Source organism: Balaenoptera musculus, chromosome 2 (assembly GCF_009873245.2).
Source record: "Balaenoptera musculus isolate JJ_BM4_2016_0621 chromosome 2, mBalMus1.pri.v3, whole genome shotgun sequence".
Lineage (NCBI taxonomy): Eukaryota > Metazoa > Chordata > Mammalia > Artiodactyla > Balaenopteridae > Balaenoptera > Balaenoptera musculus.
The window spans coordinates 175,494,202-175,521,508 of record NC_045786.1 but is presented as its reverse complement, the minus strand read 5'-3'; the positions used below and the strand labels follow the sequence as shown (position 1 = coordinate 175,521,508).

At 60.4% G+C, this 27,307-nt stretch overlaps 1 protein-coding gene across 6 annotated transcripts in view; it reads right to left on the bottom strand.

The window, feature by feature from the left end:
• The window catches only part of PACS2 (phosphofurin acidic cluster sorting protein 2), a 63,790-nt gene extending 37,981 nt beyond the window's left edge, over positions 1 to 25,809 (bottom strand). For all 6 annotated transcript variants that reach the window (XM_036842530.1, XM_036842532.1, XM_036842531.1 and 3 more), the window contains exon 1: positions 25,660 to 25,809. In XM_036842530.1, the coding sequence (XP_036698425.1) occupies positions 25,660 to 25,778 (119 nt within the window). In that variant the 5' untranslated portion in view covers positions 25,779 to 25,809. The remainder of the gene's footprint in view (positions 1 to 25,659) is intronic.
• Between the last annotated feature and the right edge of the window lie 1,498 nt (positions 25,810 to 27,307).

Here is a 27,307-nt window from a genome sequence, read left to right as displayed (position 1 = left end):
CAATTCAGCCCCTAGCACTCAACCCCCCAAACGAACAGAATCACTAGATTTGGGGGATCTCGCGGTGGTTTTATCTGGTATCGCCCTGACCTCCAGGGAGGCTGTGCAACTTCTCAGGTGCTTGCTGGCCGTGAGCGATTCCACAGCCTGCCGGTACAAAACCTTTGCCCATTATTCTACTGCACTGGCATTTCCTCACTGTCTAGTGATTCTTCATTTATTCTAGGTGTAATCATTGGCCTATGTACATCACATCTATCATCTACGTCCTAGCTGCAGGCTGTCACATGAGTGGGTTTCTAGACAATGTTTATTTAATTAAATGTCTTTTATGATTTATGCCTCTTGGATAATATATTCGTTAATTTCACACCCCTCCTCCCAGTTTTTTTTTTTTTTTCTCTTTTCACTGAGGTCATTAATCTATGTGGAGCTGTTCTGTGTATGGTGTGAGGTAGGGACCTGATTTTATTATTTTCTATATGGATGCCCACCTGTCCCCCAACCACTTCTGAAAGAGTACATCCCTTCCTTACGGATGAAGAAGGCTGTTTCTGAAGCGTGCTGCGTTTGTGTGTTTCTGTGTCCTGCTCTATGCCCCACAGGTCAATCTGTCCATACTTCTGACAATTGCATATTGTTTTCATCAGTATAGCTTATTTAAATAAACATGCATCTGCTAAGGTGAACACAAGCATACTTCATTTTTCTTTAAAGTTGCTTGTCTGTTTCATATAAACTTCATAATTTGCTTGCCAAGTTCAATTCCTTCACGGAATTTTATAAAACTGAATTGCAATTAGGGAGAAGTGACATCTTTAGGTCATCACGGAGCCTCAGCACCTCCTTACTCAGGTGTTTTATGTCCTTGAGTCAGTGGTTAGCTGTTTCTCTGGCGAAAGTCATTAATGCCCTTTGGCCAACTGATTCCTAGATAAGCTACTAGCTGCTTTTCTGAATAACACTGGTTTTCTTATTTTCAAATTGAAACGCTGCAGGTGTTTCAACACTATTGATTCTGTGTGTTGATCTTGTATCAGTCAACCTTCCAGGACTGTTACTGGTTCTAACAGCTTGTATGCTCTCTCGTATTGTCCATTTGAACAACAATGCCATCTGCAAATGGCAGTTGTGTTTCTTTCAACCCATTCCTATCTGCTTTTCACGTCTTGTTGCACCGTCCAGTACCTCAAGGATAACAGCAGTTACCTTTCTTCTTGGTTTTAGAGGTAATATTTCTAGTGTTTAAGAATGATGTGTGTACAGCAGCGAAGTCCAGTAACCTTTCTGCAGTGATGGAAATGTTCTATAGCTGCACTCTCTAATGGGGTAACCAGTAGCCAGCAGTCGAAATATGGCTGGTGCTACTGCAGAAGTGAATTATACATTTTAATGGATAAATGGATTAATCAGTAGCCAAATGTAGGCTAATACATTGGATAGTGCAGGTCTGTAGATTTTTAGTAGGTGCCCTATAACAGGTTAAAGTTCCTGTTTATTTCTACATCCCTAAGAATGTCTCTTAAATTTCATCAAATGCTTTTTCTGGATAGATCATATGATTTTTCTCTTTCACTCTGAATGTGATAAAGATAATAAATAGTCTAATGTTAAGTAAATCACCCACACACTCTTGAGATAATTCCTATTTCATGAAATACTTTTGCAATTTTATACCTTGTAGGGATTTTTTGGGGGCTCAACATTTTCTTTAGGATTTTCACATCTATGTCCATGAGGTCAACCCTACCCTTGTGCTGCCTCTGGGAGTTTTGATGACTCTACTGCCCTCATAAAATTGACAGCTTTGCCTCTTTTTAAACATCTTTTCAATCTCTGGAACACGTCATACGAGACAGGGTTTATTTCTTGAACATTTGGTAAAATTCACAAATAAAGCCATCTGGTGCTCTTTGGGGAAGAGAGGAGGCTTTGATGTAACTGGTCTCCACACATTTTCTATTTTACTAAGTCAATTACTAAGTAATTCATATTTTCTCTAGAAAAGCATCATACTTATTTTTCATGTTTATTGACAACGTTGTTTAGTGTTCTTCGACTTTGTCGCTTCGTTCCAAAATTGTTTACATGTGTGCTTTCTCTTTCGATCACTTTTGCCAAAGTTTGCTACATTATTAGTCTTTCCAAGCAGTTGACTTCTGGCTTTTGTTAATATTTCATATTGTTTTCTTATTTCATTAAGCTTGCTGTGTTACCTCCATTCCTCTATTTTTTTCTAAGATTTGCCCTGTTCCTTACATAACTTGAGCTGGAGGGGCCTGTGATTGAAGGCTCAGTCTCTCGTTCTCTAACACTTGCACTTGAAGAGGCATCTCAGTGCTCAGAATCGACACCCACGCACGACACCAACGTGGGCTTCTGACGGCACGTGGCGGTCCACCATCCTCCTCTCAGGGGCAGCCTCCCTGCCGCTTCGGGTTCCCTAACCCCAGGCAGGGTGGCCCCAAGCCCCCCACCGAGTGCCCCGGTTTCACAAGCCCCTCACGGACGTGCTTCTGAGGCCCCCCAGCCACCCCCAGGCACCTCCCTGGCTCCGCCCTGGCCCAGGTCCCTCTTCATCCAGATGAATCCCCCCTGGGGATTTCCCCTTCCTTCGTTTGAGCATGAACACACAGCAAAGAACTGTTTCCACTCTGTCTTCCCGTGTGTGGTGGCCTCTTCCCAACGCAGCTGCTCTCGCTTTGTGCGAGTGTCGACGGACAGTACGCCCGCCCCTTCCTGCAGCATCTCATTGGATGTCCAGCCACAGGTCATCCTCGGCGCGGGGAGGAGCCGCTATGACTGGGGCATCACCTTAAGGACGGGTGTGGAAGACGCCTCTGCCCCTGGGAAGGGAACGCCCCCGCGTGGGTGTGAGAGGGGCCCTGACACACACTTCAGTCCTCAGGGTCTCTGGTTCTTGCTGTGCGGGAAGAGCTGGGCCTACAGGATTGAGGGACCCAGGAGACAACCGCGCGCTCGCAAAGCAGAGACTGAGGAGTGCCCGCGAAGTCAGCTGTGAGGGCCAGCAGAGCTGCGGAGCTGCCCACAGCCCAGGGCAACTAGACACCCAGGCTGGGCTGTAATCCGGCTGAAGGCAGCTGCGGCCCCCTCAGAGCCGCCTCCCGCCACCAGGTGGGTCCCAGGAGGTGGGGCCGAGCCCATGCTGCCGGGTCTCTGTCCCTCCGGGTGACACCCGGGGCTGGGGCTTCCGTGTGCTCTCAGGTCAGTGGGCCCCACGGGCCCTGACGGGATGGGGCGCCTGGGCCGCCGCACAGTGCCCGCCCCTGCCCGCAAGGCGGGCAGGCCTCCCGGGGCTGGTCCTCGGCCGGCCAAGGTGTTGGACAGAGTCTGGAGGAAAAGGGAGGTGCCAGCAGGGTGGTGGAGCAAGGAGGGACAGAAGAGGAAGGGAGCGGGGAGATGGCACCCTGGGGGAGCGCTGGTCACGTCCTCTCTGGGTTTGACCTGAAGAGGCAGACTCTTAGGGGGACCTGGCAGCACGGGGTGCTGGGCCTGGGCCCTGGAGGGCAGGGGTCACATCGAGCATGGGGTGAATGGACAGAGGCGCTGGGACAGAAGGCTGGCACAGGGGACGGGGACAGGAAGATGAGCAGAGCAGAGCACCCTGGGAATGGGAGAGCGGGGGCGGCAGGGACCTCCCCCGGGGGCGTCATTCAACAAGGCCCACGTGAGCACGCACTACCCGGGGGCGCAGGGGCACGGGCTCTGCCGTGGGGTCAGGCTATGCTGGGACCCCGAGGTCAGGGAAGGCGTGCTGGGGGGTGAGGAGGAGCCACCGTATCCCGACACCCCTGGATTTTGTGAGTTACGAAACAAGTGACATTTCAGAAAGTTCACGGAAAGCTGGTTTTGCAGATGTTTTTATACACAGGCCCGCAGGGCGTTCCCACTGACAGGAAGGTCTCACGATTAATGCCCCCCAGGGGCTGGGGGGGGACCAGTCTGTCCAGCCCCCCCCAGTCGCCCCGCAGTGGAGGGAGCTGAGGGTCCCCCAAGGCCCTGCTCCCCGCTGCTGCCCCAGGAAACCTGGCCAGCACCTGTGCCCAGCCCTAGAAAAAAGACCTCAGCCCACCCAGCTTCGGAGCCTGGGTTCCAAGTGGTGGGGGCAGGGCCTCCGGGGCGGGGAGACGAGGCTGCAAAGAGCACAAAGCCCCCGATTCCTCTTTGGGGGACTGACCACCCCCACGTCCCGCGTGGGGGACACGGGAGCCTGCGGCCCTGCTGCCCCGGGGCACTGGGGTCCCAGAGGAGCAGGGCGGCGCCTCCTTTAAACCAAATTCCCCGAGCTTCATTCAGCCGCGGGAGGGGAGGGCAGCGCCAGGTGGCGGGTGGGGACGGGCTCCCTGATGGCGGAACGCCACAGGGTCCCCAGGGCCCCACGTGGGCCAGGAGCGGGGGAAGGGCAGTCCCCACCGGGGGACTCAGCAGGCCTCGGGGTCTGAAGACGGCTCCCCACCTAAGCAGGACCCCAGGCGGGTGGGCCCCGAGCCCCTTCCTGGGTCCCCGCCTGGAGTCCAGCCAGGCAGCGTGAGGGTCAGCGCTGGTGAGCCCCGAGGCGTCCGGCTCTAACTTTTCCCCACCCTGGGAGAGTGTAACTGCTGCAGCCACGTTTGGGGGAACAGTCTGGCAATGCTACCTCGCTCCTTTTCTATTGCAGTAAAATGTATACAACATGAAATTTACCACCTGCAAGGAACCAGTCCAGGGGCATCAGGCACATTCACACAGTTGTGCCACCATCACCACGTCCCGTAACTCTTATCATTTTGTGAAACTGAAACTCTGTCCCCATTCAACACTCACTCCCCGCCTGTCCCCCAGCCCGCGGCCCCACCATCCTACTTCCTGTCTATGAATCCGACTGCTCTAGGGACCTCATACGAGTGGATCACACACGATTTGTCCTTCTGTGACTGGCCCATGTCACTCAGCATGTCCCTCCATGATGCAGCCTGTGTCAGGACCCCTTCGTTTTCAAGGCTGGGTCATCGTTACCGTACGGACTAAGCACATTTGCTTGTCCATACACCTGCCAACGCCCTTGGGCTGCTGCTTCCACGTCTCAGCTCATGTGAATTGTGCTGCTAGAAACACGGCGGGGGTGGGGGGGAAATATCTCTTGGAGACCCTGCTTTCAATTCCCCCAGGATACTCACACCCAGACGTGGGACTGCTGGGTCTGGGGGCAGTTCTATCCACTGTTTTACACAGAAGATGCACCATTTTACGTTCCCACCAACAGTGCACAAGGCTTGGTTTTAACTTCTGATTAAAAACCTTTGCTAAAGGGCTTCCCTGGCGGTCCAGTGGTTAAGACTCCACTCTTCCAATGCAGGGGACATGGGTTCCGTTCCTGGTCGGGGAACTAAGATCCCACGTGCCACGAGGTGCGGCCAAGAAGAGAAAAACAAAAACAAACAAACGAAAACCTTTGCTAAGAGGGGCTCTTCCTCAACAGGGCTCCCCAACCCTAAGAGGAAAGCAAGGCTGTCTCACCCGACTGCTCCAGGCCCACCAAGAGCGCGGGGGCCGCACAGCGGGACCTCACCCCCTCCCTTGCTCGCTCTCCTCAGGACGGAAGAGGCAGGACCAGTCAGGAGGAAAGACATCTGAGGAGGGGACCGTCCCCGCCTGGGACCGCCTGCCGCGGAGGGAGGCTCTGCGTGCTCTGGCACGGCAGCGACCTTCCCGCATGGCCTGCGGAGGGCACCTCTTGGCCGCCCTGTGGACAGAGTGGACAGAGCACAGGGCCAAGGGCAGCAGGAGGACCGGCGGTGGGTGGGGGCTCCTTCCTGCAGGAGCGCCAAGACACCCCTCTCTCCACACGCGGCGCCTGTCACTGTGATACTGGGGCTCCCAAGGTATCTCTCCTGCCATCTCTGTGCACCTCTGTTTCTGCTCTGCTCCCCGGGACGGCTGCTCAGCTTGCACTTGGCTCCTGTGCCGAGCCTGTCCGCGTCTGCCGTCTAGCTGGGTGTTCCGGAACGTTCTTTCACCAGAGCCTCCTGTCCCCGCTCCACGGGTGCAGGGCTGCGCTGTCGTTGATGCTTCCTGCTCACCGTCACTCTGTCGGACCCGGATGCCGGCGTCTGCTCGCATCCAGAGCAGGGACGAGGAGGGCTCCGGGCTCCTCTCTCCGCCCCGGTGTCTGTGCCTCTGTCCTTTGGAGAATCTGAGGTCTGGGCCTGTCCTTGGCTTTCCCTGCAGTGGGCCCGACCCGGTGGTCCTGGGCTCCCCCCCGTCCTCCTCCTCCTCCTCCTGGGCCTCCTCCCAGGTCTCTGGCCGTTCCTGGTCTCGCTGGCTTCAGAAGGAGGCAGGGGTGCCCGTCTGCATGCCAACCACCATCTTTGCCACCTTTGCTCTTCTTGACATTTTCACTCTAAAATGGAAAGTTCCAGCCCAACGTGCAGTCCTTTCCAAAACACGGCCAGTTCCCTCCTGACTGCCCAGGGGCCGATCCCAGGCCCCCCGCCCCTGGCTCTACCCACCTCCTGGAAGCCCCTCAGCCTCCTCTCCACCTGACCAGCCCCCCAGGAGGACCCTGCACTGTCCTGTGGCCGCCAGCCGGTGTGGAGGCGCCTTGCGGAAAGAACCCAGTGACTGGCTCTGTCCAGCCTCCGGGAAGGCCCTAGAGACCTCCTGCACTCCCAGCCCAGGGCCCAGCACTTGGGGCCTGGCCCCGCCCTGCTGGCCGGCGCCCCAACATCAGGGAGGTCCGTATCCCACCTCGCCCCACCTCACCCCCCTCACTGATGGTGCTCAGGTGGGAAGTGTCTGTCCCGGTTCACCACGCATCCCCTTAAGCAGGGCTGAGTTCCGCGAGGATGGGACCAGGGCCGGGGCCTAGGACGGCACCTGGTGCACCCAGGTCCTCGGAGGAAGGGGGCCAGATGTGCCCAACTCAGCGGCTCCCCCAGCTCCGCGAGACACTAACTCTTCCTGAGACCGGAAACGTGGACGTTACCGCAAGCAAACTCAGAGATGGGACAATGGATGTGGGAAAAGAGCCGCGATGCCGACGGCAGACAAAGGACTAATGTCCCAAGTACAAAGGCGCCTACAGAAGAGCAGCAAAAAGACAATCAAGCCACAGAAATGTGGGCGACGGCGCAAAGAGGCGACTCACAGGAGTGCAGACCCATAACCCGCGACGCCCTCGGGCTCCAGAACCTTCCAGGGCCTGCGGGTCACTGCCCGCCGCCCGCCGCCCGCCGCCCGCCGCCCTGGCTTTTATGAGGAAAAGTTCGAGCTCCACAGAAAGTTACAGCAAGAGCTCAGCAAACACCCCGCCACCAACAACCAGGGACCCCCTCCCCATGGGCACCTAGGATTGGGGGGCGACCCGGCTGAGAGCAAGCTGGGGCATCAGGACGCCAAGCGCGGGGCCGTCGCCCACGGCGCCCTGTCCTCCCTGCTGTCGGCGGCACGGGCCGAGCGCTATCGCCTGCCTGGCTGGTCTCCTCGGATCTAGAACCGTCCCGGCCCCCCTCCTTAAAACTCTTCCCTACTGTGGTAGAACGCGGACAACGTAAAATCGACCACTTTAACCACGTTCAAGCGTACACACCAGTGGCACGCAGCACCTTCACGACGCTGAGCAGCCGTCACCTCTAACCCCAGGACAGCTTCCTCAGCCCACAGAGGCCCGGCCCAGCGGGTCTCTCCTGGCGGCCCTGCCCGGTCTGACGTTCGGTACAAGGGGGTCACACGTGTGGCTCCTCCGAGGGGCGCCACGTCCTGGATTCACCCACCTGGCAGGTGTCGGGACAGCACTCGGCCCTCTGGGCAGCCGCCGTGAACACGCGTGTGCAAGCGTGGCTCCAGCCCCTGTTCCTCTTCTTCTGAAAGACTGACGTGCTGGCCACGTGGCGACGTGGCCGGGCCTTTTGAGGGGCTGCAGACCGCCGCCCAGAGCGGCCGCCCCACTGCAGTCCCGCCAGCAGCACTCAGCTTGGGCGCAGGGCAACCACACGGGCCACGAGGGGCTGGCTGGGCCCAGACCCCAGCACAGCGCGCAGCCCGCGAAGCGCAAGGAGAGCGCCCCCCGGGTTTCCCCGGGCCGGGCTGGCCCCCCGAGGAGGACGCTGGCTCCCCCGTTTTCCTCCCGGCACCCAGGACGTCAGCGGTTAAAACGGGGCCACGTGCGGGGCTGCCTCTGTGGCCCCACACGCGCTGGGTGTTCTGTGGGAGGGAGAACCAAGGGGCCTTTTGTCTCCAGGAGCTGACCCTGTCTGCACAGTCCTGCGTCTGCCCCGGTGGGAGCGGGGACCCTACGGCGGCAGGTGGCCACGCGGCCCCCGCGCCCGGCCTGCCCCCCGGGACGGGCCGGCCCACACGCGGCACCCTGGGGGCTCAGGCTCCAGGCCCACGCAGCTTGGCCACGGCAGGGCCGCAGGGCGAGGCTGGGGCACCCGGAGGCCTGGAGGGTTCTCCGGGGCAGAGCCTGCTGGGGGCCAAGGGCTCCAGTTCCGCCCGCATCCCGAGCGCTGGTCACCTTCCCCCGGCAGCCTGAGGCGGCTGCCAGCTCTCACTGGCCCAGCTCAGCTTTCTCTGGGGATCGAGCCTTATCTGGACATGGCGGCTTCCTGCTAATCGGGAGAGAAGGTCAGAGGTGCCCTCTCAGCTTCCCTGCCAGCGGTGTGGGGCTGGGATGGCCCTGCAGGAAGCAAGGGACAGTCAGGCACCCCAACACCAAGGCCGGGATCCCTGGAAGGGGTCACTGTGAGCCCACCTTCCTGCCCCAGCAGAGGCTAACCTGCGACGGGGGCCAGGGCACGGGGAGGAGGGGGCAGAAGAGCCAGTCCCCCTGCGGTAGTGGTGGGTGTTGAGTCAGAGGCCAGCGTGGCCCCACAGTGGACGAGCCGGCCGGTGGGTGGGCCGGGCCGAGCACGGGTGCCCGGTAGAGGCCACATGGGCCCAGGCGCCTGCGGAGAGCACCCTGTGCCCACGACGGGGAGGGCGCCGAGGGGGCTGGGCAGACAGCACTGGGACACATGCACCTCAACACAGGGCCTGGGGCCCAGAGGGCTCCGGCCAGCCGGCCACGAGGCTGCTACACGTGGGAGCCGCCAGCCATCCCAGGACCCGGGCCTGGCCATCAGGACCTCCTTCCTTGGGCCTGCTGGGCTTCTGTCCCCCGCCTCAGTGACCAGAGGCCCCGGGCACGCGGGCACACCTCACTAGCCACTGGAGGGGAGCCCCGCACTGTCCTGGCCGCGAGGGAGATGGGGTCCCCTGGCGGGAAAGAGCCCCTGCCCAGCACTTTCCTGCGGGTGGGGCCCTTCCTCGGCAAGGGGCTTTATTCGGGTGGGACGGCAAGGCCAGCACAGGGAAGCTGGGCGCAGAGGACGGCCGCAGGCCACAAGCACCTCGCTTGGGCCACATGCCCTCCCGCACAGCCTGCCGGCTGGACCGCACCACAGGGGACTTCAGGGACCAAGCAGTGGCCCCGTTCAGCCTTGCTCCAGGCGGGAAGCTGTGGCCCAGGTGACTCACAGCCGGGACAGCAAGGGCCCAGCTGGCCGCAAGCCCTGCGGTCTGCCTGGACAGAGTGAAGGCGACGGCCTTCCTCCTGCTTCTTTGCCAAAATCTACCCATCTCCTGCCCCGCTCCCAACTTCCCATGGGGCGGGGGGGAGGGGGGGAGGGCACACTCGGGGGTGGCCCTGGAAGGAGGTGCCCCGTTCCCCGGCTCCTTTAACATTCAGCTTTCCCAAGGGCTGAGAGAGACCACGCTAGCCTCGCCCCAGCCCGGCCCGTCCAGGCACGTCCCCAGGCCACACCAGCAAGGAGCCAGAGTCCCCAGGCTCCCAGCCCGGTGACAGGCGCCCACGAGGGCTGGCGGAGCGGGGCCCACGGCGACGGGGGAGCACCTGGGCCGCGTGCACTGACAAGCAGAGCCGCCGCGGGACACCGTGACGGGGCAGCCTCTGGTGGCCCCGCAGTGGGCAGGCTCACGGAAGGGAGAGAGCACGCCCTGCTGGGTGTGGAGCGTGGCCGTCTCGGGGAGTTCGGTGGCTCCAGGTTGTCAGACAACAGGGGGTCGAGAGAGCCAGAGCAGTCAGGGCGGGCGAGGTGGGACAGGCGCCTCTGGTGTCTTACAGCAGGTGGTCTACAAGGACCCGACAAGCTCCGGGTCCCAGGCTGTGGGCACGCTCCACTGCAGGCCCACTGCCCACAGGCACCAGGTCTGGGGAGGGCATGGAGGGCAGCAGCTACATGCACCCTGGAAGCGTCTGTGAGGGGAGCAGAGTGTGTCCTGCCCCAGGTGCCCCTGAAAACACTGGGGGCACAGTGGGGGCTACAGGCTATTGTTTCCCCCAAATCCGTATGATGAAGCCCTAAGCCCCAATGTGATGCTATCAGGAGGAGGGACTTCTGGTAGGTGATGAGGTCAGGAGGGTGGAGCCCTCGTGAATGGGGTTAGTGCCCTTGTAAAAGGGACCCCAGGGAGCTCCCTCACCCCTTTCCCCAGTGAGGACACAGGGAGACACCATCTATGAACCAGGACGCAGCCCCCACCAGACACCGGACCTGCTGGCACCGAGACCTTGGACTTCCAGCCCTCGGAACTGTGAGAACTAAGTGCTGTTTAAGCTGCACGCCTGTGGCACTTTGCTACCCGCCTGAGCTGACAGTAGGGATGGGGCTCGAGCCTTCTCAGAGGATTTCTGCTCTGCCCCAGACGGGGCGCGTCTAGGACTGAACTTCTCACTTAGGAATCAAGACCCGCTCCTTGGCAGGGGGTCACAGGGGCTGCTGTTCAGCAGGAGACTGAGCCCTCAGCACCCGCGCCCAGGGGCTGGAGCCCCGAAGAGGAGCCCTGGACACTGGACCAAGACCTCCACCTGCGCCTCCTCCAGTTTGTGCCGCGTGGCTCCCTGCAGAGATGCCTCCCCCGGGAAGCCTGGGAGGCCCTGGGGGCCGAGCAATCCCACCATCTGAGGGCCGGGTGCAGTGCCCACCGGGCTTCACCACGGCCAGGAAAGGGTCGGCACGGCCAGGGCTTCTGTTCAGGGGTTCCTGTGTGCCCTGGGGGGCTGCCCGCGTGGCCCAACCACGGAGCTGAGGGTGGCCCCTCATGGTCAGAGCTGGCACTGGACGCTGCCGGGCGCGGCTCTCGCCAGGAAGGGCAACTGGAGACAGAGGAGGGGAAGCAGGACATCCGACCAGACCCCAGATGAGAATTCCTCCAAAACGAGCTGGGCAGACACTGAGTCCCAAGGAGGATGAAGTAATAATGTGATAATAAACACACCCAGACATGCCAAATCCAAAGAAAAACACTTCCTAGCAACGAGAGAACACACGCCGCCCACAGGGGAACCACCGGCAGGCTTACCGCAAACTCGTCAAAACCACTAGAGAGGCCAGGGGACAGAGCCCCAGCGGCCCCTCCGTGCCCAGGGTGCGAGGACCGAGCGGGCGCCTGGCCAGAGTGGAAGGCGTGAGGAGGCTGACCCCCTCGTGAGGAGGAGTCTGGAACCGGGGGGCCGGGAGAGGGGTGCAGAGCCCCACTCGGTAAGGCCCTCACTTGCTTGCGAGGGAGGGAGGGATGCTGGTTTCCCGTCAATGCTGGGAATTCTCACTTTTCAAGCACACGATAAAGGAACTTGAAAACAGATTTCCTGGAGAAGGTAATAAACAAAACTCAATCAATCTTCACCAATTTCCAAGGAATAAGTAACCAAAAATAGCAGAGGAAGAGCGAAACAAAGAAAGAATGATGGCAGAACCGAGCGCCAGGCTGACGTCACGGACCGGGCGGGCACGTGGCACCAGACGGGGCATCAAGCGGGATCCGGGTGAAGGCGCCAGAGGTGACAAAAGGGCTAGTCACCAGGAAGCTGAACCACGCGGCCCTGCCCCCCATCACCAGGAAAGGGAGGAACGCTGCGGGTCCCAGCTGGGGGGCTGGCCGGGCAAGTCACAGAGGCCCGCGCAGGACGCGCCTCAGCTGGAACGGATGCCCCAGCCAGCGGAATCCCGGGAACCCCACGTCCCTCCTCCTCCCACGGACACAGCCTGCAGGCACCCACCCCACCGGGGCCTCGTCCTGTCTCCAGGAGGCCCCACGCTCGGACCTCCTCTCGGACCGCCGCCCGTCTTCCGGCCCACGTCCTCTAGCGCTGGACCCACTGTGGGTCACCCCAGGCCAGCCCCCAGCCTAGCACCCCATCTCCCCTCCCTCTGGTCCCTCCTGGGGCACCCAGTTCACCAATATTCTGCACCCGGAGAACCCCTGGCACCACCTGGCCACCCAGGTCCGCGACACGGAAGTCCGGCCCCCAACCTTCCTGGGCCGCCCGTCCCTGGACCAACACCTCCCACCGCCCCCCCTCCCCCCCACCTCGCTCCACTGCTCGCTCTGCTGAGAAACGGGGGTGACCTGAGGAGAGCTGCTCCTCACAGCAGCCAACACACGGCCATTCCTCCCGGTACCCCCCATCCCGGCACACACCCCCAAGCCCCCCGCAGCTGCTGCTGCTACGCCCTCTCCAGAGCAGGCTCCAGACCGGGTCCATGCTCACCACACACCTCAATCCCAGCAGCTCGCCCTCCTGGAAACGCTGGGTCTTGGGCCCTGGCTGTCTGGGACGCTCTATCCTCCGACCTCCGTGTGCCCCGGAGCCCCAGGTCCCTCTCCTCAGCCACACCACTGCCCTCCGTCTGGGCAGGCGCTGGCCACACCAGGGCTGTCACCGGGCGAGGGGCAGGGTCACAATGAGGGCGGGCCAGCGATCAGACACACCAGCCCCCCAGGCTCGGCCACTTCCCACCACGGGCACAGCGGCCACCCCTGGGGGCCCCCGCTTCCCCGGTGGGAAGCCACCACTGCGTCTGCTCAGGTGGGTCCTGCCTCATGGCCTGTCCTCCACAGACAGGCCCCGAGACCCCAAGACACAAGGGGGCGGGGTTGGTGCCGGCTGGAGCCTCCCCCCACCGGGTGCGGGTGCGGACGCAGGGGTTCACCCCGAGCTCCCTCTTCCAGCAGCAGAGGTCCCGGCCCCGCTCGGTGGAGCCCAAGGTCTCCTCCCTGAGACAGGCGCCAGGTGCACCTGCTCTGCGGTAACGCAGCCGCCGTGGACCCACAGGCTTGCTCTCAGTGAGGGCGTACTGGGCCCCGCCAGTCCCCAGGGGACGCTGCAGGGGTCCCTGCTGTGCCCACACAGAGGGCCGCCTGGACCGCGCCCAGCCATCGCGAGGAGCCCGCTGAGTGGTTACAGGTTCTGAGGAGACCAGAAGGCTCCCGCCACTCGCCCCACCCCACGCTGGTGCCCCCAGGGGACGCTCAGGCCCCCAGGCCCCTGACGCACTGCACCACAGAGGCCGAGCCTGGGGGTCCGAGCACCCTAGACTCCCCCAGAGCTCCTGGAGGCCCAGGGTCCCCTCCTCAACCAGGTCCGGTCCCCAGGACGTCCAGGTGCCAGGAAGCAAATCTCAAACGTCGATGGAAACGCCAAGTCAGGCACACAGGCGCGAGAGGCGAGGAGAGGGTCTGGTCGGGGCCATGCGGGGAGGGGCTGCAGCCCGCCAGCCATGCCCAGGGCCCTACAAACCACAGGCGCGACTCCCCGGGGGCCTCTGCCCATCACCTGGCCCCACGGCCTTCTCCTTCACAAACCCAGCGCACAGCAGCGCCACGGCCGCCCGCCTGGGGAAGGGGGCGCGGGTCAGCCTTGAGAGGCCTCCTGGGGGCGGCCCACAGCCGGCTGAGCTAGCTCGGGAGGAAACAGCTGTGTAACATCCTGGCTTCACCTGAGTTAACTCAACTCACAGCAGGGGGAGGAAATTAAACTAGAGCCCCGGACATCTGTAATGCTCTATTGCTATGAGTTTCCGAATGTCCCTCCCGCAAGGCTCTGGGTCCGGGTGAACCTGACACCCTTTCTCTCTAGATCAATAACATGCAAAAATGGGGCTGCCAGGCTGCATGTGTCCCTGAGAAAGACTCTCACCTTCACTCTCCTCTTACAGGGAATTGGAAAGACCCCGAGTAGGAGGGGATTCCCGAGGAACTCTCTTCTAAACGGTCTGACCACACGCGGCTTCTTTTTATTCCTAACACAAACAGCCTAACTGGAAATCCCGCTTATCCTGTTGCCCACTGTGCCCTCCTTTAAAGGAGCTGGTTTTCAGCAGGAAGGCGCTGGGCTGGGGCCTACGCAGCCGCCCTCTCTTGCCCCACGGCCCGTGCCCACTGCCCCAGAAACCTTCTCTGCAAAAGGACGGCAGCGCTGGGCGCCTATCTTGGGTACAGAGCACGTGCGGGATGGGATGCCCCAGCTTTCCAGCGAGCGTCCCCGAGCAGCTGCTGTAGCAGCTGCCCCCTCCCCGAGGCCTCTGCGGTGGCGGCGGGATGGAATGTCGGCCTGTCCGCTGAGCCAGGCCCGAGGCTCTGGGGGAGGGCGGCGTTTCTACCAGGCGCTGTCCCCTTTTCTCCGGGAGGCAGATGTGAAAGGGGACAGAGGTGTGGAGTTCTCTCCGCGGGTGGGGAGAGGCCTGGCTCAGCGTCCTGGCCGCACAGGGCCTCCCTACAGACTCGCTCCTCCCGCTGGGGAGGTGGGGGGGTCCCCGTCTGTGCCGTGCTTCTCTCCTAGAACGACCTTCACCATCGCCCCAAAGCTGGCATGACACCGAGACTGTGGGTGACCCCAGCACGGCCCCTGGGGCTCAGGTGCAGTGGTCCTACCCCCGACCCCATTTCTAATAAACAAACGTCTGAAGCCTTCGATGACCTGCCAGAACCAAGCCCACAGGCGGGTGTTGGCGAGCTGCGGCTGGGGGGTGGGGTGGGGGGAGGCATCAGACCCCCCCGCCGCCCAAACCCTGACGGTCAAGTCCCGTGTCCTCTGCGGGGACCTGCAGCGGGGCACCCCCATCAGCTCTGCCTCGGCCGCTTTGGCACAAACCCAGGACAATGGCCTGCGGGGCAAGCACAGGGCCGTGCTCACAGCGCGACCAGCCGAGGGCCCGAGGGGCGAGTGGCTGGTGGGGGAGCCGGATCCCTGTGCCACTCGGCATCTGTGTACAGCCCACCACCCGCCTGACCCCAGGGGCGGTCCTCCGGTGGCCCTGATGGGCCCAGACGTGTGCCTCTCCTGCGGCCTCAGGCCGTTGCCGCCGGACCCTTGGCCTGTCCCATGCCCCCTCCTCTGGGAAGCCCTCATTCTGAGTGGGGCCCACGCCCACCCCCCAGCTGGCAGCTCAGTCTCGCCCCATTCTCACTCCTCTCCGGGGGGCGGGCGCCTGGCGCTGCATCGACAAGCACAGTGTTTGGAAACATGCTCGACACGGAGCTCACCTCCTGCCAGAGCCGGGCTGGCCAGGGGCACGCAGTTCGGGGTGTGGTGACTGTCACTCTCCATTAACTTGCCAAAGTGTGACAACCCTTAAGTCACACTGCAACCAGTTAAAGCAGAAAGTCTGGAGCCCGAGCGGGAATCAGCAAGAGACAGCACGTTCCTGGGGGTGGGTGGGGGCAAGCACAGCGGGGGCACAGCCGGGGGGGGACCCCGTAGGGACCCTGACCGAGAGCCGGCAGCAGTGTCCTGGCCGTGGGCTTGGTCACAGGAGCCCAGAACCAAGGACAGGTCTTTGCAGCCAAAGCTCACCCTGCCCTCACTGCCCGGCGCATCCAGCCTGGGCGGGCAGGGCAGGAGGGCCCTGGGCCACCGCAGAGCGTGGAATGGCCACTCCCTCCCGTGACCCGCCATGGGGCGCCTCCGGTGGCCGTACCCAGCCGGCCCCTTGGCGGAGCTCAGGGAAGGAACCGAGGGGGCGCCCAGGGCAGCACCCACCAGGACACTCGCCCCAGCACGACACCTGTCTCAGGCACTTTCGGGCTCCTTGGAGATGCACTGTGTCCGCTCCCGGACAACAGGGACCAGCCCAGTCACGACACCCCCGAGCAGGGGGGAGCCCCCCACCCGGGTTCAGAATCAGGGACGCGGGTGCTGGTTGCCGGGGGCCCCAGTGTGGTGACACTGTCCTCCGAGGCCTGAGGACACCTGCCCAGAGCCAGCCCTCACACGGCGGCACCTGAGGCCCCACATGCAAACTGTGCCGAAAGGCTCATTCCATCCTCTCTGCATCTAAAAGTCGGAAGATCCTGACTGGCCGTGGTCCGATAAAAGATGACACACCATCACTGCCGCGAGGTCGGCTGCAGGGCTTGAAAACGAGGCTCCAGTTAAGGGAAAGGTGCCAGTGTCCCAGCTGTCAAGGGTCCAAGGCGCCTCACTAAGGGTCTCCCCGTAGCAGCGTCACCACTGCCCCAGTGGGGACGCAGGCCCTACAGAGTAAAGTGGGCAAGGACGAGGGAGCCCAGCACCAACTGAAGGAGCACGTGGCCCGTGCAGGTGACGCGGGGCAGAGGCGGTCGGAACCCAGGCCGCCGAAGGCCACAGCCACGTCTGAGCAGAGGGCAGTGCCTCTAAGGGCCAACTGCCCGCCAACAGGGTTCCACCTTCAAGGGGGCAGAGACACCCAAGCCCACGCTGCTCTCCTCGGGCCTCACGGTGTGTGTAGGGCTGCACGTCCTGGCGGCGAGGGCGGAGGGGGGAATCGTCCCACGGACAGTGGAAACGGAGCCAGCTGATGGCCAGGATGGGAGACGGGAGAGGTGCTTCCCTTCCTGCCAAGGGCAAGACCCGGTGCGTCTGCCCAAGGAGAAGAGGCCAGGCCAGGCTCCTTGTGACGCCTCCCAGCCGCCCCCCTCCGTCCTGACCACTGGGGGGCGGTGGTCCTCACTGCTGGTGGACCTGAGCCCCCTGTGCAGACCCTGCTTGCCCCGGTCCCTCCCCATCCCTCCCCATCCTCTCCTGCCATCGGGACAAAGGTGCCCTAGGGCCAGGCCACCAGGAGCGTCCCTTCTCAGAACGGCAGCTGGATGCCGCCCGGGACCAGGGGGGCGGCGTGGTCTGGCCGGGGAGATGAGGAAAGGCCGGTGGGGGCAGCAGGGCCCGGCGGGCTGCCGCGCGTCTGTCAGGAAGAAGGGCAGCTGCGCCCAGTCCGCGGCATGTCCCACCAGCCTGTGGTTCCAGACGCCCCCCCCACCAGGGCCCACTCTGGCCCATCCATGCAGAAGACCGCAGACCTCGGCCTTGACCTCCAATGGGGAGAACTACCAGGCCGGCAGAGCTGGGCGCTGCGTGCCCACTGCTGCCGAGAAGGGGCTCCTGGAGAGCACGCGCGTCTCACCCTGTAAAGCACACAGCACAGGGCGCTGCCTTCCTCCCGAGGCGGGCGGGTGCCGTGCAGGCTGGAGACACTCAGGAGTAGAAAGTGCTTTACTAGAAATTCTGTTCTTCAGGACAAGGGTGTCCTCACCATGCATCACAGCCCCCTGCAGAGTCCTGCTTGGCTGAGGACACATCCGTGACAACGCACCTCCAGGGCGGGAGGAAACTCAGCTTCCACATACACTCACAGGCTATTTTTAGGGCTACTTTCAGGGCCACCGTCTAACAACCCACAAGAGCAGCCAGGCGCAGGCGGCTGGGGGGAGGCAGCAGCTCCCACACTCACCGCCCAGCGCATCCTGGAGCCCAAAATACCCAGCACCAGCGGGAATGACAACTGCGAGCCAGTTCCCACCGAGACCGGAAGCTGAGGGGCCCGGTCTGGCGTGTCCGATGAGACCCGGTCGTACTGGCGGGAGGACAGGCCGGACTGGTGGGGCCCGGCTGTAACAGCAGCACCAGGCCGCTCAGCGTCAGGAGCGCCCCCCATCCTGCCGTTCCCTGCCCGCCGGCCCCTGAGCACCCGGCTCTGTGACGGGTCACTCTGGCCACACCAAGTGACGCTCGGGCTCCTGAAGGACCCTGAAGATCCAACCGTGATGCCTCCACGTGGCCGTCACAGGGGCAAAGACTCCCGTCATTCCTCCTGACTGCACAGCTACTCTCTGGAACAGTCCCCCAGCCCCACCCACCTGCTCCCAGACGCCCTTCCTCATCCGACCCTCCTGGGGTGGGATGCTGGGCATGCTGGGGAGAGGGGGAGGGGAGCTTGTTTTGGAGCCCAGATCCCGGGAAGAGAGGAACAGGCAGCGGGGCGACTGAGGGGCCCCACCTGGTTGATGGGTCACTAAGCATCACATGAGAGGACACCTGCCCCACGTGGCCACTTCCTTCCGCATAAAAGCCAACTCGGGAAGACGGTACGTTTACAGCACTGCGCCCACGGAGGGCTACTGCCCACCTCGATACCTGCCGGAGGAGCAGGCCACCGCCCAGGTGTGCGCCAGGGCCGGGCACTGCCCGGCACAGGGCTATCGGGGGCGCTGAACGGAGCCGCGCTGACTGCAGCAAGGGGCCAGGCCTCCCCCAGAGATGCCCAGCCCGCAGGCCTGGATAGCTGAGGTCAGATGCCTCAGTCTCTCCCTCAACACGGCTCTCATTGCTCGGAAGCTGCCGAGCCCCAAGCCCACTCTCAACCCCCCGTGCTGCCCTCCCCACCCCGCCTCCCCCCACCCACATGCCCAACCAGAGCTCAGCCTCCAACTAAACTCACACCCCCCAACAGATTGGTGACTTCCCCAGACCTCCAAACGAAGCCCAGGGTCCTGAACACGGCATCCTGTTCAACCACAGGCACGTGCCAAGTGCCACTCCATGCCCGCTCTGCGCACGGTGGGGGACGGCCGATCCCGCCTGCCCCGCATACCCTCCTGCAGGCTGGGGTGCAGTGGGACGCGGACGTTCCTCTGCAGAAAAAAGGGCTGAGAACTGGCCACTGAAACAGGGACGAGCAGAGACTGCCCAGTGGCCGGTCTCAGTGACATCAGAGGGAAGGGCTGCCAAAGGGCCGGCGTGTTCCGGAGGCGAGCAGACAGACAGGAAGAGACGACCACTGCAGAGAAAGTGCCTGAGAACTTCCTGGAAGTCACCAACCCACAAAGTCAAAAAGCCCAATGACCCAAACTCAGGCACACAAGAGAAACCCTCACCTGGGCACAGCAGAAAGGTGACTGCAGAACCACTAGGGAGAAAGGACAGACCTTCCAACCAATCACGGCTGACTGACGCTGACCTCTCAACAGCAGAACCGAGAGCCAAGTCGGGGGAGATGCTGGCCAGGACCCCACAACCGGGAGGACACCCTCTGGGACGAGGGTGAACGTTTTCAGATGCACTGAAAGAACAGTTAGTTATCTGCAGGTCTTCACTGAAGAAAACCCTAAAGACGCATTTTCCGACACAAGGAGCAAAATGATTCCAAGTCCTGAGATACAAAAAGAATAAAGAAAAGAAAGTAGTGAGAGTTTTGAGATTAATCACGTATTAACAATATGAAGTAATAATAACCTCATCTGGGCTAAAAAAGAAGACAGTTAAAATACTCTAAAAAGCATGTAAACGTGAAAGTGTTGGGTCAGAATAATGTGCTCTAAGGTCCCGGTGTTGTTCAGGAAGAGAATTTACAATTAACTTTAAAATATAACAGCAAGTATGCAATTTACAATTTATATGGTAACCAGTGAAGAAGTAGTGACAAGTTTCAAACTAATAGGGAAATAGAATAAGAAAAAAACGCAAAATAAGGTATGACAGAAAAGAGAAACAAATGTAAAAAATGTAGGACAATAATAAGCACAAAAATAAAATGGTAGACATGAACCCAAATATCAGTAATTTAGATAAAGGACAACAGACTGAATGTCTTAGTTAAAAAATAAAGATTGTCAGGGCTTCCCTGGTGGCGCAGTGGTTGAGAATCCGCCTGCCAATACAGGGGACACGGGTTCGAGCCCTGGTCTGGGAAGATCCCACATGCCGCGGAGCAACTGGGCCCGTGAGCCACAACTACTGAGCCTGCGCGCCTGGAGCCTGTGCTCCGCAACAAGAGAGGCCACGATAGTGAGAGGCCCGCGCACCGCGATGAAGAGTGGCCCCCACTTGCCGCAACTAGAGAAAGCCCTCACACAGAAACGAAGACCCAACACAGCCAAAAATAAATAAATTAATTAATTAATTAATTAAAAAATAATAATAATAATAAAGATCGTCAGATTGAATGAAAACGAAATCTAGATTGTGCCAAACAACCAAAGATACATGTAACCTGTAAAGATACAGGAAAGTTTAAAGAAACAAGGTGAGCAAAGATATGACAGGCAAATATACCCAAAAGAAAGCTCAGAGAGCTACACTGTTACCAAACCTTTGCTCTGATGAAAAGCACCGTCAGGTCAGGAGTGAGACAGGCTGAACAGTACAAACACCGGGAGGGATTGTGATTTCTAAACAGGACGTACGTAATGACAGAACTCCAGGAGAAACAGACAAAGCCAAGCGTGACCTAAAGGGACAGGTATCAAACATGACACTGCCAAGTGCCAAACACATGACCCTTTTCAGGACAGACAGAACGTGTATGAACACTGACTTCAAACAGGGCCACAGAGTAAGTTCCAAAGCATCGTAAGGACCTGGTGTCACACTGACCACCCTCTGTGACAACAACATAACTAAGTTAGAAATGAATAATGGAAAAAAAGAGAAGAAATGAATTCGGCAGTGGAAAAGTAACTAAGGAAAAAAACCATACGTTTGGATATTAAGAGACTTTGAAATATCCCATCATGCCAAAGAGAGAATAATGGAAATTTTTAAAAAGATTTTTAAACTGAAAGATTTTATATATAAAAGCTTGTGAAACGCAGCCAAAGCATTACTTATTTTGTATTTATAAAATCTTATGTGAAAGGAAAGGAGGAAAAATAATAAGGTATTTATTTTAAGAAATTAGAGCATCCAAAAAATTAATTAATTAATTAATTTATTTATTTAAAAAAGGGCTTCCCTGGTGGTGCAGTGGTTGGGAGTCTGCCTGCCAATGCAGGGGACACGGGTTCGAGCCCTGGTCTGGGAGGATCCCACATGCCGCGGAGCGACTGGGCCCGTGAGCCACAACTGCTTAGCCTGTGCGTCTGGAGCCTGTGCTCCGCAACAAGAGAGGCCGCGACGGTGAGAGGCCCGCACACCGCGATGAAGAGTGGCCCCCGCTTGCCGCAACTAGAGAAAGCCCTCGCACAGAAACGAGGACCCAACACAGCCAAGAACAAATTAATTAATTTATTTATTTATTAAAAAAAAAAAAAAAAAAAGAATCTGCCTGCCAATGCAGGGGACACGGGTTCAAGCCCTGGTCCGGGAAGATCCTACATGCCGCGGAGCAACTAAGCCCATGCGCCACAGCTACTGAGTCTGTGCTCTAGAGCCCGAGAGCCACAACTACTGAGCTCACGTGCCACAACTACTGAAGCCCGCGTGCCTAGAGCCCATGCTCCACAACAAGAGAAGCCACCGCAATGAGAAGCCCACACACCACAACGAAGAGTGGCCCCCACTCGCCGCAACTAGAGAAAGCCCATGGACAGCAACGAACACCTAACACAGCCAATAAATAAATAAATAAATCAGAACAGGAGCATAAAAATAAAAATAAAGAGCATAAGTGGAAAGAAATAAAGATACGAATATTCATTTTTTTAAAAAAATGATGAACCCTTGGTGAGACAGATCAGAGTGTGGATGTCCACGTGCAGAAATAGTCACCACCGGGAATGAAAAGGGGACAGCTCTGAAGGTCCTGCAGACATTAAAAAAAAAAAAAAGGAATATTAGGAACAACTTTTTGCCAAAAACTTGAGAATCTGGACGAAATGGACAAATTCCCAGAAAAATATATATCCGAAACTAACTTAAAGTGGGGGTGTGTGTGTCCTACAATCATTAAAGAAATTGAGCCAGGAGTCACACTTGCCCCAAAGCAACTTCAAGCTCAGGTATTGTACTGGTGATTTCTCCCACACGTTCAAGGAACAAACAATTCCTGTTTCACACAAACAATACCATGCAACAGCTCATTCTGCAGGATATCTTGGCACCAAAATCTGATAAGGGCAGTAGATGAGCAGGAGATTACAGACCCTAGACAGAGGTGCAAAAGTCCTAAGCAAAATCTTAATTTCAGTCTACCCACGTACAGGAAGGGGAACATGGCATGACCACGCTGGTATTTTTCCAAGAGTGAACGGTTAGCTTAATGCTAGAAAATCCATTGACGTAATTTACCACATCAGTCGTTAAAGGAGAAGGACCACGTCAGGCTCTTGCTTATACCCAACACCCACGCACAACAAGTGCAGAGTGAGACCCCAAGGAGAAACTATCGTGCAGCCACCAGAATGGCTGGAATTGAAAAGATGGTAACACAGAACGTACACAGAACGTGCACAGAACGGCTGGCAGCCTTGGAAGGTGGTGCCACCACTCCGGAAAGCCGGCAGTGTCTTCATAGTTGACACACCCCCGCCTCCCCTGCGACCAGCCATCCTGAAGAGAAGAGCGAACGCAGCCCAAGCCCTGACCCTGGATGGTCACAGTGGCTCTGAACACATCAGCCCCAAAGGAAATGACCCCAACACCCACCGGCAGGAGAAAGTTCAAACCACGTGCGGATGCCACCAACGTGGAGAGGGAGCCGCGGGGCTGCCGTGGGCGATGCCCGGGGCACCTGGCCAGTGGGGGAGCCTGGCCCCGAGCGCTCGACACTCATCTGCGGGGTGACAGAGACGTCCCCATCCTGCGGGCTGTGGTGGACCCGGGCACGCGGCTGCCAAAGCTCACACTTCCAGCTGAAGGCCCTTCTGCGAGTGTGAGCTCACCCTCCGTGGCCGGCAGAGGACGCCAACAGGAGGATGTGGAGGAATGTGAATGCGCAGTAAGCCTGTGGAACGATGTCCGACTCCGTGAAATTAATTCATAAACCTCAACAGGAAGGAAAATTAAGGGGCAAGTGCAAGGGTCCAAAACGCCCCAGACCCCGCTAAAGCTGGCGGGGAAGGAGGCTGCTTTGGGAATCCCAGCAGAGGGGCAGGGATAGGAAGACGCCAGGGCCGGGGGTCACTGGGGAGGGGTGCTGTCCGCTCCCTCGAGGAAATCCACGAAACCGAGCCTGCCTCTGTCACAGCCCCGTGGGCCTGGCACCAGCTCCTGGGAAGAGCAGAGAGCTCTCCCACCACCACCAGGAAGGAAAGACCACAAGACAAGACCAAGGACAACGCCGGGTGCACCTCAGGAGTCAGCACAGACCTCGAAAAGACAGCCAAGAAGCGTGCATCATCAGAGGAGGGTGGTTTCAACACATTCCCGAAAAAGGATTACCAGTCCCTAAAAAGCTGCTGAGACTCAAGTAGGGGGGAAAAAAAAGGAGAAAAAAATTGGCAAAAGAAATGAACAGGAATTTCGCTGATGAGGAAGTACAAATGGCCTACATCAGTAATCAGAGAAATTCAAATTAAAACCACAATACCATTTCACACCCACCAGATTGGCAACAATTGAAAGTCAGGCAGTGCTGGCAAGAAGGCAGAGCAGTGGGGACGCCGGGGTGGGGGGTGGGGGGTGGGGGCCAGAGCTGGCATCACCGCTCCGGGAAGGCTCCTGGTGGTGACGCCGAGCACACGCCCCCCAAACCCTACTGCCGGCGGCAGAGGGCCAGTGCGAGAATGCCCGCCCACAGGGGTGCATTCGTAACTGGCCCAAACCTGTGGACAGCCACAGGTCCCCCCACAAAGCAGAGACACGTGCTGCTGTCTTACAGGGAACACCACGCCGCAGGCACAGCCATCAGCTCGACGCCGCTCAGAAACTTAGAGACCGGGCAAGAGGAGACGCGCACACGGACAGAGAGTGGGATCCCTTCTACCTAAAGTCTCCGAGCGAGCGGAACGAAGAACAGCCTATCCAAGGAGGTCTGCTCGGGGGGTACAAGCGGGGGACCCGCAGCACCTTGCGGGGACGGCCTTGCCGGGGCGGGGCTGTTCTGTGCGTCCGACCCCTGAGCTCTGCGCCTGCCCACCCCGACGGCTGCTCAGCCCCACGCCTACAGAGCAACCCGCCAGGCCCCGCCCCGCGCCGTGGACCGCCCCCACCCCGCACCTAGCGCTGCACAGCCCCGCCCCCGCCCTCCCCACACGCCCACCCGAGGGGGCTTCCTACACCAGCTCCGCGAGGGGCCGACTGGGCCCCTCGACCACGCAGCCCCTGCCCACCTGCCACCTCCCTCACCTCCCCCTGGTCAAAACTTTGGTGGTCTTTCGGGGCACCCCAGGAAGCTGCTGAAGAGGTGCAGGAAGGGGGGCAAGCATGCCCTCAGGGAGCGCCGTGGGGAGGCAGCCAGCGCGGGGGTGGGGGGTGACGATGCAGGGGTGACAGACAGGAGAAGCATGGTGGGGAGGGTCCAGGATGACCCTTGGGTGTGACGCCCGACACTGGGCCAAATGCCAAGACGGGAAGTTGGAGAGGGTGGGAGGCCAGGCCTGGGAAGGTGCCCCTGAGACTTTGCAGACAAGAGGCAAGCAGGTGGGTCTCCCGCCGACACCACACCCTCCCAAGGTCCCACACAGGTCTGGGAGCACCCATCCTTCCCACTCGGCACAGACAAGGCCCTGAGCCACCAGCCTCGTGCTTGGGAGGGCAACCCTGGCACCCGGCACCCTCTGCGTCCCCAACACCTGGCTCGCACACCTGTTGAAGGAGCCGTGGCAGAGCGCACCCCCCTCGGTACACACTGGCCACTTCCTCTGGTCCCGCCAGGGGATCTCCCCAGGGAGAGCTTTTCCCTTCCGCTCCCCTGCAGCCCTTGTGGCCTGGTGTCCATTCCAGAACCAGGCCCTGGTGTCAGTTTGTCTCTCTTCCCCCTCAGCCTGGGAGCTTCCTCAGCAGGGACCACTGAAATCAGGAAGAAACCCGCAGAGCTTCAAGCTGGCAGGAGGAGCAGGGAAGCGACAGGCCTGAGTAGAGTCGGGATGGCCATGGCGCTGTCCTGTGGGTGAGCCTCGTCCAGCTGTACCGCTGGGGACAGGGCACTTCCCCCCAAGTGGAAAGGGCAGCGTCCTTTGCGATGGCAAAATTAACAGTATGATGTAAGGAGCAGTGTTTATGTACAAGGAAGTCCCTAAATTACACAGCATAGTGCAAACAGGCAAGGGGCAGATACCTCCCCCCGCCAGCAGGACAGAGGGGGTAGGGCCAGACCCTCAAAAGGACGAAGGATGAAGGAATAAAATTGTGGTCCCAGGTCCCAGATCTGTATGTCCTCTGGACACTGCGTGCCCTGAGTGACTCCCAGGCCACTCAGGCTTGACAGTGTGGCTGGACGCGAAAGGAAATCTATGGTACCCGGTGGAGAGAGGAGACACCCTGAGTCAACTCCACCGTCACCGCAATGGTAGGCAGGTGCAACGATGCCGGTTGGGAGCCAACCAGGTAGGCGCCTTGGAGAGCCTCGGGGGACCGCGGGGCCTGAGAAACCCAGCGCCACTTCCTCCGCTGCACGGGACCAGGACCTCAGGGACCATCCACGCATCAGGGGTTGTCTGCACGAAAAGCGCGTGCCCGAGGTGGGGCGCAAAGGCGACGGCCCGGGGTGTGGGTCCCGAGTGGGGATCCCGGAGTGAACGGTTCCGGGTGGACTGTCCCGGGTGGGGGCCCCGGGTGCAGGTCCGGGGTGGCCAGTCCCGCGTGCAGGCCCCGGGTGGGGACCCAGGCGCGAGGTCCCCTGTGGCCGGTCTCGGGTGGCCGGCAGGTGCGCGCGGGAACAAAGCGGCAGGCGGGCGGCGGCGTACCTGGGCACGCAGCTGGGGCTGGAGCCGTCCACCTCCCAGGTGGCGAACAGGTTCATGGGCACCGGCGTGTTGAGCGCGGCGGGCGCGCCGGCCAGGCCCAGGCGGCCCCGCTCGGCCATGGCGCCGGCCCCGCCGCTCCCTCGGCGGCCTGGGCTGCGGCCGGGCCGCGGACGCGCGGCGGGCGGGCGGGCGGGCCGGGCGCGCGGAGGGCGGCGGCGCGGTCACATGGCTGCAGGGCGGCGGGGACAGCCGGGCGGGCGTCGGACAAGCCCGCGGGCGGCGACCAGGCTGGGGCCGCCCCGCCCCGCCCCTCCCGCGCGCGCCCCCCCCCACCGCGCTCCCCCTCCCCCGACCGCGCCGCCGCCTCCGATTGGCTGGGCGGGCGCGCGCTCGCTGCTTTGGGCCCAATGACGGCCCGCGGAGGGCTCACCGGAAGTGAGATTAAGCGCCCCCCTCGAGCCGGCGCCCCAGGAGGCGCCCCAGCCCGCGGCCCGCGGCCCGCGGGAGCGCGCGTCCGCGCCTGCGCACAGGCCCCGCCCAGAGCGCCGCGCCCCGCCCCCCGGGAGAGGCAGGGAGGGGCCAGAGAGACCTCAGGGTCCGCCTGTGGCCCTGTGCCCCGCGAGCCCCCCAGGAACACTTATTGTCCCCCTGTATCTCCCGGGCCTCTGCGCGTCCCCGACCCCCCAGTCCTACGCCTCCTCAGAATCTCCCCGCGCCCCCGCGCACTCCGCGTGTCCCCCGGCGCCCTCCAGTCCCATGCCGGCCCCGGGTCCTCCGCACCGACTCCTAGACCACCGGACCCCCGCGCCTCTCGTGTCCCCCGGAGACTTGCCCACCCTGCGAACTCTCTTTGTCCCCCCACCGTCTCCTTGTACCCTCCCCCCGCGCCGACTCCCTTGGCGGATCGCCCGGGGTGGGGCGTGAAGTAGGAGGACCAGGGTCGCGGGTGGCACAGACCCATCAGCCCCCCCCAAGGAGTTCCTCCCTGCGGGCGCACTGGGGCTCCACACAGGCTCAGTGTGCAGATTGGTCTTCCATAAATCCCCTCTGGAGTGTCCTCTTTCTGCCTGAGCCTCCTTATTATCCAGCAATGCCCTTTCTGCGGTTTTTACACATGACAATGGAGAACAAATGTCTGGGGGCAGGGGTGGCTCCTGGCCATGGGGCTCACAGTGAACTTGGGGATCCAGGCAAGTAGGAGGCAATGACCAGAGCTACCTATTGGGCCCATGGGGCAGGGAAGGTCAGAAAAGGCCCTAGAAAAGAACAACTAGTTTTGGGGGCCCAAGGAGGGGTCCCCTCCCCCCATCCTTTTGGCGGTGGTTCTGATCAGTCACCAGATCCTGCTGCTGAGATTTAGGAAAAGCTTTTCTGGCATCTCTTCTGTTTCTTTGTAGCCACAGTATTCACAGTTGCTTTTCTCTCTAGTTGCTGTCTGTGTCTTGTTGTCTAATGAAAGAAGCCCAGCCCAAGCAAACGGACTTTCTTCCCTCACCCTTGGGGTTTACCATCCAGCGCCCCGTTAGCTCTTTCTCCTGCAGAGGACCCCATGCTGGCTCCCTCCTTTGTAAGAGCTCAGCCTCCAGCTCTGACTCCCTATCTGGAGCTGCAAACAGCTGTGGCTGCTTAAAGCCAGGGTGGCATTTTG